Source organism: Perca fluviatilis, chromosome 16 (assembly GCF_010015445.1).
Source record: "Perca fluviatilis chromosome 16, GENO_Pfluv_1.0, whole genome shotgun sequence".
In the NCBI taxonomy this organism is placed as follows: domain Eukaryota; kingdom Metazoa; phylum Chordata; class Actinopteri; order Perciformes; family Percidae; genus Perca; species Perca fluviatilis.
The window spans coordinates 21,863,874-21,876,612 of NC_053127.1; the positions used below are offsets into that span (position 1 = coordinate 21,863,874).

Here is a 12,739-nt window from a genome sequence, read left to right on the forward strand (position 1 = left end):
ATTTACTGTTCTGTCAGAAGAAGTCACGCACCAGCATTATTTGTCTGTCATGCTATGTACGTGCTTTTCAAAACTGGAAAAGGGCTTGTCTGTCCACTGTGCTCAATAACAAACACACACACACACACACACACACACACACACACACACACACACACACACACACACACACACACACACACACACACACACACACACACATATTTATTCTCTTCATTGTTGTGGCTCTTTATATTAAAGCCAAACACTGTGTTTAATACAGTTACACCCTGAAGAGTGCACACACACTCACCTGAGATAAATATAGGCCTATATCATAAATTAAAAACACAAGAAGGAGGCCAAACTGTCAGTGGGAGGGTTCATTAACTAAATGAAGTTATAAATAAGGATAAAATGACAAACGATGCTGGCAGAGGAAGTAAACAAAGGGAACCTGAATTTGATCCTTCATGTCCTGGTAACCCAGAGATTTGTTAATTATGGATTATAAATGATAACTATTGATCTGCAAACCATTAATGATTTGAAAACCGTAATTAGTAACAACCCTTGTGAGTAGCACCCTTTTGTATAGTGGTACCAAACAGATTTGATGCTGTACCAGCTTGAGTTTGCTATAAATGAGATAAAGATGGAAAAAGAAGAAGCTGTAGTTCTCTATATGTACACCAGGGGGAGTCAGGAGGCTAAATACAGTACAAAAGGGGTGAGACGATATTCATATTACTGAAGCACCACACAGTGGATGTTGTTTGTAACTTCTAACAGTTCTCCAGTGGGTAATTTTCTGCCAGATATAAGCGTTTAGATATGAGTGGTATTAATCTTATGGTCTAATTCTTGGCAAGGGAGTGAATAAGTTTATTTTTCCTAAAATATTTAACTTTTCCTTTAAAATGTTTAACATTAAAAGAAATTGTGAATGGTTGAGTGCTTTTCTCTAAAGAGAAACAACAAACTAGATCTAGAACTAGAAAGCACCTGTAACAAAAACCACCAATTGGTGCATAAAACACACATGGCAGTTGGGCCTGGAACAGAGCAAAGTTCAAGCCTGAATGTTGAACTTGTAAAAGGAGCAGTGTGTAGGATTTAGGAAGATCTAAAAGTGGGCTTAGCGGTTTCCCCCTGCTAAGCTAAGCTAACTAGCTGCTGGCTGTAGCTTCATATTAAGAGATATGGTAGGCCAACAAGAAAGTAAGCATAGTTCCCCAAATGTGAAACTATTCCTTTAAAGGGACAGTTCAGGATGTTTTAGACCTACAGTGTTACTTAATACTTATAGAATAGATTGAGGTGAAAGAGCTCTGAAAAGAGGGGTCCAGTTTTATTTAGTTATTTTTGCACACATGAATCTGATGCTACCATAAACTAGTCATCATCACACTTTTCTTACTGTTTTCTGTAGGTGTAAAGGTGAACAAAATATATTGTATTTGTAGGTGTAAATGCCTAAAATGTTCTTTTTTCAGAAAAACAGTAGAGGTTGTTGTGGCATACACTGTATTTAGTTCAAATAAGGAGCTCTCTGATTGTTCCTAAACTGGGGGGCAGATCTATTGGCAGAAATGGAATACAGTATTCATAAATGTTTTCATTAGTGTATAATCACCTAAAACTAAGATTCATTGTGTTTTCATCAACTTAGAATGAGCCCTTCATATCTAGGCAGCGGGTCCTCTTCCACTGAGTCCGCCCTGTTGCACCGCCATGTGTCTACAGTAGCCCAGAACGGACAAGCAAAACACTGGCTCTAGAGAGGGCATTTCACTTTTTTATGTTACCTGAAGGCCACTGTAGATTCTCTACACGCTTGGAAGGGGATGCGTAACTGTAGGAGTATTCATGCAATTTGCAACCTGTCTGCTAGATGCCACTAAATCCTACACACTGGTCCTTTAATACCTAATGGTCACTTTTAGCCATATTTTTTTAATTTATGATGACACCTCCCCTCCTCACACACACGCACACGTACACGCACGCACGCGCGCACACACACACACACACACACACACACACACACACACACACACTACGGCTCTGGTCACATTTCATCACATTATCCATCAATTACCTTTGATTAATCTGACATTCTGCTGGCTTCATGTAACATAGCATATGTTACGCAAGCAGAGTTAACTGACTTAATGGCATGTAATCCCTTCTCTCCATCTTTTCTCCAGGTTGGCTGGTGATTGCTGAGTGAGCACACCTGCATTCACTCAGCTCCCTGAATAAAGGAGGGAGGAGACCCCACGACTGTCCTTCTCCCCATGTGTTTTTGTGATTCCTGTTGCATATTTTCTTTTCTTATTTTTGATAAGCTGTGTAGATAACTTTTCAACAAGCGTCTCTCATCCTTCCTCAGCCCACTTAACATCAAATGTTAATCCCTAATTAAAATTTGGGACAGAACATATTTGGGGGCTCGTCTGGGATCTGAGGGAGGTGAGGAAATTTTTGTTGTTTTGTTTTTGTTTAACTGGGCACGTGTTTAAGCATTTCCTATGGCTGCAGTGGTGAGAATTGGTGGGTGTCAATTGTCTGGTTTTAATTGCCAATTAGAGAAACTGCTTCCTCAGAAGAGTTGGGGCAAGTGATGAGCTGGGCTGGCAGCCACCATTCCTTCGAACACACCTTTTATTACTTTACCTTTCTTGTTTTCGAGGTAATCCTGGGAAGGGGAGTGAATCTCCCGAGCCTGGCACGCCTCAGAAGATATACAAGTGAATTCAGTAGGGTCTGAGGAAGTTTGTGTGTGTGACACTGTATTAGAGCTATTACTTGTGTCTGCTTGTTAATGTTTTAACTTACCATAATTGTACGGGTGTGATATATACAATATGCATATGATATACATAATACAAACCCCCTACGTAACACCTGATCTACTGATTTCTATTTTACATATATTAGCATAAAATGTGGTATTTTTTGCATTGTACACAGTATAGCAAAACCACAATACAGTGTGCACTGTTAGGGATATTAAAATATTACACTGAATGTCACTATGATATTTATAGAATAAGCAATGTCAAACATCAATTAATCTAAATGTTACGGCATCACAAATGTAGGGTTAAAAGCCTCCAGCAAAGGCAAATGAAAGCTTGCATCCTGATTCACATGCATAAACTGTATATGTCTAATATTGTTGCCTTGTTGAGAAAACAATCTTACCTCAAGGTCCATTCAGTAGCTGTTCTAGAGCTTTTGATCATTAATTGCATGCTTATCATTAGCAGATGGAGGTATGGCTTTGATGCTTTAGGTATTAAATCTTTTCTCAACTGCTGTTTCCAAGGTCAATAATGAACTTTAAATCCTCAGCTTTTAAGCCAACGTCAACAAGTCCTTAGTGAATCACATGACCACTCGTATGTGAAAGGAGTCGCTCATTTAAGCTTCTCAGTCTCGGCCGCAGCAGTGGACCATAGATAAAAATTAGCCTTGTAGCTAAATCTGACACATGTACATAACATTGATGTTGTGTGCTGACTCAGATGAACAAAAAGCAAAATAAAGTGAAGTAAAGTCAATATTTGTCAGAAAATGTTTAGCTCCACACACATCTTTAAGACCATCCATTTATTTTTCAAGACAATGTACAGTTATACAATTTGATGTTTTGTGTCTAATTAAGAAATATACTATATATAGGCCTATCTGTTTGAATAAAACTTTTTCGCTTATAAAACAGGCATGCCAAAAACAATCGTAAACATCCGCAAAAGTAACAGCCATTCAGTGCAACAGCAGATCTCAGATTTTCTCCAAGTGACAACTGAACACTCCTTGAGTAGAAGACATCTTGCAAGATATCTACTGTATGCCCATCAGCAGACACTGTGCAAACATGAGGTCATATCCCACAGCAGAACAGTTTTCTTTTTTTAATTATCTTAATGCAGCCTGTTGGTGTTACACTGTATAATGGTGAAAATTGTCAGGAATACTGTTTATTCTGCTGCATAGTTTATGTACTATGCATACATACTCCAGTAAATGATGTTGAACAGCAGGTAAGCCAGGGGAAATATGACTCTGGAGTAGGAGTCGATCATGTAGCTGTTGCTCATAATGAAGCTGAGGCTTAGCTTTAGAGGGTATTTGCGGCGTAGCCTGGTGCCTTCTGTGGGTCCGGAGACAGTAGAGTTTCGAGACTGGGTGTTCCTCTCTGTATTTGGGGTGCTGGAGACCTCTGGAAAAGAAGTCAGGTCGATGTCATTGTCATGGAAACAGCCATCAAACGCCATAGCCTGGGTGGCGTTATAGGAGTTGGGGATCTGAAGCAACATAGGAAAAAGAGGAGAGTTCAGATGGTAGGAAATTATTTTCTGCCAGACTAAGATGATGATTTAAGAATATGCTATATTCTAGGCCACATAATAGGAATGACCTTTGCCCTCTTGAGCTTCTTCATCTCCTCCACTGTGGTGAAATAGTTGACAGCAGCGTACTCGATGACAGACAGGAAGACAAACAGGAAGCTTGCCCACAAGTAGATATCCACGGCTTTGACGTAAGACACCTGTGGCATAGAGGCTGAGACACCAGTGATGATAGTGGACATTGTCAGAACCGTGGTGATGCCTAGATACAGAAAGCACAAATAAAACACACAAGTATTAAAAATGTTACCTCACAAATAAGCAATTAGTAAGCAATAGGAATAATGAAATACTCAAGTTGCAGGGTAAAAATTGTCCTTTGTACCAATTAAAAAAATAAGATAGAACATTTAATTAGTGAGCTTCAGGGGTGCTGGTAGGCAGAGCAAGGCTAAGTGTTTCCCCCTTGTTTTCAGCCTTTGTGCTAAAATTAGCTATAGCTACTGGCTGCTTCTTCATATTTGGGATAAAAAAAATGAAAGTGGTATCAAGTAGTATCAATCTTTTCTTTAAACTCTCCATAAAAAAAAAGCAAAAAGGCTAATTTCCCAAAATGTCGAAGTATTCCATTAAATAAAACAGAAAAAACTAAGCGTGGTGATATTTTTGTACTGATTTTAGATAAAAATACAAGTTACATAGTATTTTCTGAATAAATATGTCAACATTGTTAATATTGACACGTGGTCTCAGTACCCAGAGAGACACGGGCAGGTACGGCCCTCCTGTCTATCCAGAAAGACACCCAGGACAGCATCACCATTAGCATGGTGGGAAAGTACGTCTGAAGCATGAAGAAGAAGATATGCCTCCTGAGAATGAAGTTTATGTAGAGACGATTGTACGAACCTAAAACAGAAATAAATGGACAGAAAGTGGAGGTGGGGCAGGCATTGTGAGAAGCAGGGCATGATAACAGGGAGGGGGCAGCAGAGAACGAGACAATCACTCTGGTTGCAAATGTTGCAATAAAACACAAGACCAACAGGCAGAACCTAGAACTTAGATGATAAAGTGATTATTTTCTGGGGCAGCTCTGTCTAGAGCTGATGTTATATAACAATCTTAGAGCAGATAGGTCCCCAAGATTATTTCACACTGAAAATCTCCCTGGCCCCATTTCTATCTTTCTGTGACAGTAGAAGCAGGCATGGTTTCAAAAAGTGGGCTTAGCTGTTTCCCCCTGCTACCACTCGTTATGCTAAGCTAAGCTAACTAGCTGCTGGCTGTAGCTTCATATTAAGAGATATGGGAGGCCAACAAGAAAGTAAGCATATTTTCTGTTGGTGTAAAGGTGAACAAAATATTAGACTGTATGTGTAGGTGTAAACGTCTAAAATGTTCTCTTTTCAGAAAAACAGTAGAGATTGTTGTGGCATACACTGTATTTAGTTCAAATAAGGAGCTCTCTGATTGGTTCCAAACTGGGTTCAACTCAGAGGGGCCCTCAAAGCCCTAACTTCACATACCAGTACTGCTGTAGAAGGCAAGCCCAAAGGAAGGCTGGAAGTCTTCAATAAAAAACTGAGAGAGCACGATCTCGTCAGTCCTTAATGAATCGTTCCCGTTCTTCCAGTAGAGCATTAGGTCGTTCTCATTGTAAGCATCTTTAAGAGAGAAGAGAAGGGGGGCGAGGGGTTGTGACACCTTTGCATGTTGGCTCTCATGGATGTTTTTCTCAGAGGAAAGGAGAGGGCACACAGAAATGGGACTCCTGACTTTACTCTGAGAACAGGATCCATGCTTAAATCTATGTCTGGTAATTATAGAGAAAGAGATAAAGAGACAGAAGCAGGCCTAAAGACAAAATATTTCCCACATAGAAAGTAATCAGAATGAAAAACAGAATCCCTAAATCCAGAATCAGACAGAAAAGCACAAGTGTATAATGGAGATTGAGGATTATGATTTATTTAGTCAAAAAGATGGCAATGATTACTGTGTGTTTATGAAGTATATAATGCACTGGACACTGTGTTTCTGCCACATCAGTATATTTAATAGTGTTTTTGACCAGCAGCATACTGTTGTATGTAATTTAGTGAACTCAGCAGTATCACTAGCCAGTGCCTTTAAAGTATAAATCAGTGTATCTAAGGTTGTGTGCTTTCCAGCAAAACATGCCAAGCAAGCACATTAGGTAAAATTTTTGTGCCAATTTAATGCAACAAATTAAACATAAATCCTCTGAAAAACTGCTTTGGATAACCTATCAGGCATTCGCAAAAAGAAATGTCCCAACTGAAGTTTGATACTCACAGCTCTCTAGCTCCAGAGAGCAATTCTGTGTGTCCAGAGGGAAACTACTGAAGTCCATTGAGCAAAGTGCAGTCACAGTGATCCTAAAACACAGCTTACAGTTAAAGAAACACCCACATAAATCAAGCAATTCAGCATCTGCTACTGTGTTTATAGAAAATTTAATTTTATATTTATTTTGAGATGCTTATAGCTACATAAATCTCAGTCAAGTAGTAAGACATCAAAATGGATATAAAGCAACATTACTGAACTGATGGTAGAAGTGACATGAATTTGTTGATTGACTACTGTGTCTGTGCCTGACAGGCTCTGTCGCCGCAGAAAACTGTTAGGGATTATGCCATACTGTTGACATCTGTGGCTGAAATGGATATGATGATCTGAAAGCGTCTCATATTCCTTTCAGGTACTGTTCACTTAACCTTACATTAATATTCTAGTGGATTGTTTTTATATCTTGGTTGATAGTTTAGTAATATTTAAATCATGATTCATGGACTTAGATTTATATGCACAGGTGAAGTTAAAGAGAGACTATGTAACCTTTAGAAAGAGAAATGACACACTCTTCACCTTTCACAAATATACAGTTGAATTCATATGCAATTGCAACTGTATAGTGCAACTGTTCTTCAACCATTGTTCGTGTGTGTGTGTGTGTGTGTGTGTGTGTGTGTGTGTGTGTGTGTGTGTGTGTGTGTGTGTGTGTGTGTGTGTGTGTGTGTATATATATATATATATATATATATATATATATATATATATATATATATATATATATATATATATATATATATATATATATATATATATATATATGTAGATTTGTGCGCTTACTGCCACACTGCCATGCTTAACTGTGTAACTTGCATAATTGAGAAAGTTTGTTGAATGTACTACTCTTCTCTAATTTCCCTCCCCTGTTATGCTAAATTTTAACATGACACAGATACACACAATTATGTCTTTAAATCAACTGACTAAACATTTGGGAAATAAAGTCTAATTCCATGTGCCATTATTCTGCAATTACCATTTGTGGCCATGGTAGGCGCTGTTGCTGTTCAGCAAAAGTTAGTCTTGCTTTAATCATTCCTACTTTGATGGTAATCTCTTTATGAGAAACGTAAAGAGAAACTGTTTTTGTTTTACCTGACACTGTAGAGGATATTGCCATCAGGGAAAACCCTCAGCATGATGTTCTCCATGGTTGTGTCATGGATAAAAGAACGCTTGGAGTGTACAAAGAACACGTCAGGAACCCAAATCTTCTTCACAAGACGTGCATCGAAGGTACGACTCTTGTTGTTGCTGGAGGGGAAGGCCAGCCGATCGTCCTGCCAGTAATGCCTCAGGTACAAAGTCATGGTGAAGTCCTGAAAACAAACACTGGTGCTCAAGCCCAGCATAGAGAATAAGATATATTGTATACTGGTTAGACAAACTGCAGAAACCCTAGTGGCACGTACCATGTTCACTTCAGATATGCTGTCAATGCTCTCCACCTGGACATCGATGCCGACAGGAATAGCTGTACCTGCAAAAAGGTTAAACGTTGTAATGGATCAGCTTTGAGTAACAGTTGAATCACATCCTCCGTGAATCATCTGTCTTCTGCACATCTGCCAGAGATTATATATGTGTAAATCCCACTGCTGAGCTATACAACATAAACTACATTTTACAGACTACAGAGACAAAAGGTTGATGAAAGGGATGACATCATGCTAGTTCTTAAGCGTTACACAGCTTAGACTTGCGGTCATATCATCTTTTATTACATAAAGCTGCAACATCACTTCATCAGTTACACACAAATGACATGGTTCATACACAACACCTTGGGTGAAGCAGTTACCCTCATCGTCATCTCTACAAGTCTGCTTTATGTAAGCATAAATAAGATGCTGCAAAATACTTGAAGGGTTTATAGATATATCATAATATTTGATGGGCACTATAATACTATTTCAGAAAAATTACAAAAATGGTATGTTTGTAAAAGATAACTAATCCTTCTGCTTTAAAAATGTGCAACATCACTTTATGAGACATATAGATTTATTTTCCATGATTTTGGCTTACTAAAACAACCTACATGGATATAAATATCCCTTGCGTTACGTAGATTACCAAAACACTTATTTGTTCATCAGATTATGTTCTGTAATTGCTATTTCAATCAGAGTCTGAAGCATATCCCAGCATGCATTGAGACAAACAATCACTGGCCCTAACAATCCTGTCAGTGGGCCTTTTAGTTCACATGACCTGGAGTAGAGCCACACAAATACTGAGAGAAAATGTCAAAAGGGGTCAGAGCCAGGAAACAAACCAAGGCTTGATACTGCTATACTGCCTGCGTTGGCCTGATTACTGAAACACCGTAACACGCAGGTTCAACTTAGACTCCAAGCACATATGCCAGCGCAGCAGTCTGGCTGGATAACCCCAAACATTTGGTCAAGAAACTGAAATGTTACAATGCTATTTCAAATTCCACTATATTGTACGCCATACATATCCTATGTAGATTTTCTTTTTGGAAGGTGGTGTTGGAAAAACCTCTAACAGAATCCTCACAATTATGTTGAGGGACACATCTCGCCACTTACTCTGCTCACTAAAGCAGAGTTTGGACTGACAGTAACAGGTTTTATTGTGGCGGCAAGGCTTATACGCAACTGGAAGAGCCCACGTAGGCTAGAGTGTACAGAGTGGCTTAAGCTCATGACAGAGAGTGCTGCCTTTGAAAATATGATCGCCATGGTAAATAACATCCCAAGCAAAACTAGCCAAATATGGCAAATGTTTACATTAATGGTGCAACATCTTGTAGAGGGTGCAGGGTACTTGTGGACAGGGTGTGTATGTATGTATTATATGTATATACTGAATATGTGTATGCATATATGTATATATGCATGTGTATATCTAAGAATGATTGGGGTGTAGTTGGCCGTTTTTTGTATAAAGTTAATATGTTCAAATGAATAAAACCTAAATATAAAAAATTACCTATGTAGAGTATAGCTGGTCTTTATGTCATAGTTCAGTAGCAGAACACTGTAAACATATGATGTTTACTGTAAACATCCTGTTCTCTCTGTGCCATTATCTAATGAGGGTTAGCACTCAGAACCATCAATCTACGATTACAGTAGAGAAGTGAAATGTGTGTGTGTGTGTGTGGGGGGGGGGGGTTAGGACTGTTATTTTTATTTTTTACCACGTTAGGTCACTGAGGTTATGATTTAGATAGGCATGAAACTCTCTAATACCAACAAAGAGCGACTGCAGTGAAAGGTCAAAGGTACAAGACTGTAAATGCAAACCTGAAGGACTACAAGAAGCAAGGCAGTGGGAAGAAATCCCAACACATTATTTTTGACTGAGCTAGAATTACATTCATGATTCAGTAACAGCTGAATGGTTGAGTTTAGGAATCAGTCTCATTGACTAAGTGTCTTCAAAAGGTTTGTTACTGGGGTGAACTCTTCACCTCCATTAACACTGTCATTTCTTTAACCAAAGTGTGATAGAGAAGAACTAGAGTGCGAGGATCTCAAATGTGCAAAAAGAAAATCATACTGTAGGCACACTGGTACACAGGAAATAAAGGGTTTTACAGTGCAATCAAGCCAACCACCCACACTGATGATTTTGTAAGACCTCATGCAAAGAAAACATGATGACATAAGAGTTGACACAGTGACATACATACAGGAGGTCTGTTATAGTCAACTGGTCACAGGACAATGTTTTTTGTATGGAATGCATATTTGCTGTGCTTTAAAAAAACAACTGGCTATATGGTACAACTGCTCTTAAAATGCTAAATGACAGGTAAGAGTCACAACTCCTTGGATGTTTGTACTCAGAGAGGCCTGTTATTTGGAGCATCTGCTGCATTTACTTTTCAAGAATGGTGTAACCTTACTGAGGATTGAGACAGCCACTCAACCATTTGCTGAACTTGCATCCCTTTCTGACTGGAGAAAAGAAGGCTTCGAGTCAGTCAACGTGAAATTGGAAAAGAAAAATGCAGTGTCTGAAGCACCAGAATATATTTTTTGAATGTTAAGTTGTTCTGTTATGAATGATTCTGGTACACCATTTACTCAAATTAATAGCAAAAACAAAAACATTAAAACAAAATCCAGTGCTGAGCTTCGAGGCACAGAAATAATACAAAGTTTGCAGTATATAGATTTGCTGTACATATTCTACAGTCTCAGATATGGAAATTAAAATTAACATTACACTAGTTTTTTTTAATATCCTCTAACATCAGGCTTTCCTTCCCCCCACAGAACCTGTACACAGTTCAGATTATTTTATCTGTACTACTATCTGCAGTCATTGTCTCATACGGCAGACAATCTAGGTCACTAAAGGTTTTTGTTTGGTAGACGTAATACCAAAGACAGCACAGTAACCTACAATAACCCTGCTGAGTTGCCAGGAAAGCACAGAGCCTTTAAAAATGACAAAATAAAATAAAAAGAAAGAAGAAGAAGTGGAATTAAATATTTCTACTGTATACAGATAGATGAATAGATTAGATTTGTGTCTTACTTCCAAAGCCGGGCCGCATTGCAAAGTCATGGTCTTCAATCCGAAGCAGCTGCTCAGATTTAATTAGCAGAGACTTGGTGCTGTCCAGCTTTTTCATCTTAAGATCCACCCGTCTGAGAACCAAAGAGAACAATTAACAGCTTAACGGAGAAACTCTTTCTCTGTCTCTATCTGTCTCTTTCGAACACAAGACACACACTTGAAGCAGAACTGACATCTGGTCAAGGGAGTTAGTGATAGTTAATTGGACTTAAGCACTCTGATTGCAACCAAAGGCCTTGGTATAAAGAAAATGAAAGTTCTTTACTGATGTAACACAATTGTAACTGGGTCGGACATATTGTGGGGCCTCTCTTATGTCTCTCTCATGCTTTGACCTTGCACCTGAATTGCTTATGTTTTTTGAGTGACCAATCTGTCTGCACTGTCTTCTATAGAACTCCTCATGACAAGATTCATGTGAACCAAACATTTACTCTTTAATGATATTATTTTTGCTCATTTTCATTTTACAATTACTAAGCGATATGTTTAACAATATGTTGACTAAGACTAAATATCATTTTATAATAAAAGAGAAAGTCAGTCTAATAATATGCACGGATCAACTTACACCTCACATGATATATCGCCTGCTCTTACCTTTCCATATTCGTAGGTCCATATTCTTAACCATATTTGTGATTGTAAAGAAGCATACAGAGAAGCCTCCCATAAAGCCACAAAATAAAGTTGCCAAAGTACATTTTCACGGCAGAAGCTGCTCCACAACAAAGCAAGGAGTCACACACATATCCCACTGGCTTACCCTCCATGCTTCTGTTTGGTGTTCTCTCCGTATTGCTCCTTGTGTCTCCTCTTGTTTGGAAGGTGGCTGCTGTTGTGGCTGATGGGCCACAACCAGGCCAAGCACATCAGTCTTAGGACCAGGGGGGCCACTCTCATGGTTAAGCTGGAGCTTGAAAGATGAGAGGAACCCAGTCGTTCCTCCCACTGCGTCAGTGTCTCGCCCAGGGAATGCCACAGCTGTCCCCGTCCTCTACTAGCACGTCCATGTCCCAGCAGCACTCATTCTGCCCCACCACATACACACCCAGCTATTTCTGCATTATCCTGCTGTTTCATCTTCTCTAACATGGTGAACATCAGTCAGATATCCAATGCAAAGGCATCCCCCTGGTTGAGTTTGCTTGCCACTGTGCCATCCCTCCGCTTACGTCTCTTGACAGAACATGTTGCTCCGACTCCCCACTGTCCCCACCCTCTGATTTAAAACCAAATATCAATTTATTCCTATAATGACAAAGGAATACCATTAATTCCTCTCTAATCTTCTTATGTGTGGTTGGTGAAATCTTTCAGTAACCTACAAACTGGAGGCAGCCGAGGGCGGGGAGAGGGATAATACAACCAGCAGTTTCATCATCATTCTGAACAGATAAAAATAAAAAGCCTGTGGTACATTGCAGGATTTTCCCTCGAGTTGCACACTATAGTAG

At 39.1% G+C, this 12,739-nt stretch overlaps 1 protein-coding gene across 1 annotated transcript; it reads right to left on the reverse strand.

Moving 5' to 3' along the window:
• Window positions 1-3,580: 3,580 nt before the first annotated feature.
• gabrr3a (gamma-aminobutyric acid type A receptor subunit rho3a) lies at window positions 3,581-12,506 on the reverse strand. Its single transcript, XM_039778524.1, has 9 exons — window positions 12,049-12,506; window positions 11,241-11,353; window positions 8,132-8,199; window positions 7,815-8,038; window positions 6,660-6,742; window positions 5,870-6,007; window positions 5,097-5,249; window positions 4,409-4,602; window positions 3,581-4,295 (listed from the first exon to the last, which is right to left on the reverse strand). The coding sequence occupies exons 1-9, from the start codon at window positions 12,183-12,185 to the stop codon at window positions 3,993-3,995; spliced, it is 1,413 nt and encodes a 470-aa protein (XP_039634458.1). The 5' UTR covers window positions 12,186-12,506; the 3' UTR covers window positions 3,581-3,992.
• Window positions 12,507-12,739: the final 233 nt, after the last annotated feature.

Bases quoted from the DNA above. Each gene is read 5' to 3' on its own strand.
- gabrr3a (XM_039778524.1), bottom strand. From the start codon at position 12,185: ATGAGAGTGGCCCCCCTGGTCCTAAGACTGATGTGCTTGGCCTGGTTG. The intron at 8,039-8,131 runs GTACGTGCCACT...GTTTGTTTTCAG, and splicing joins GCATATCTGAAGTGAACATG to GACTTCACCATGACTTTGTA. The intron at 6,743-7,814 runs GTAAAACAAAAA...GCTGTGTTTTAG, and splicing joins AATATCCTCTACAGTGTCAG to GATCACTGTGACTGCACTTT.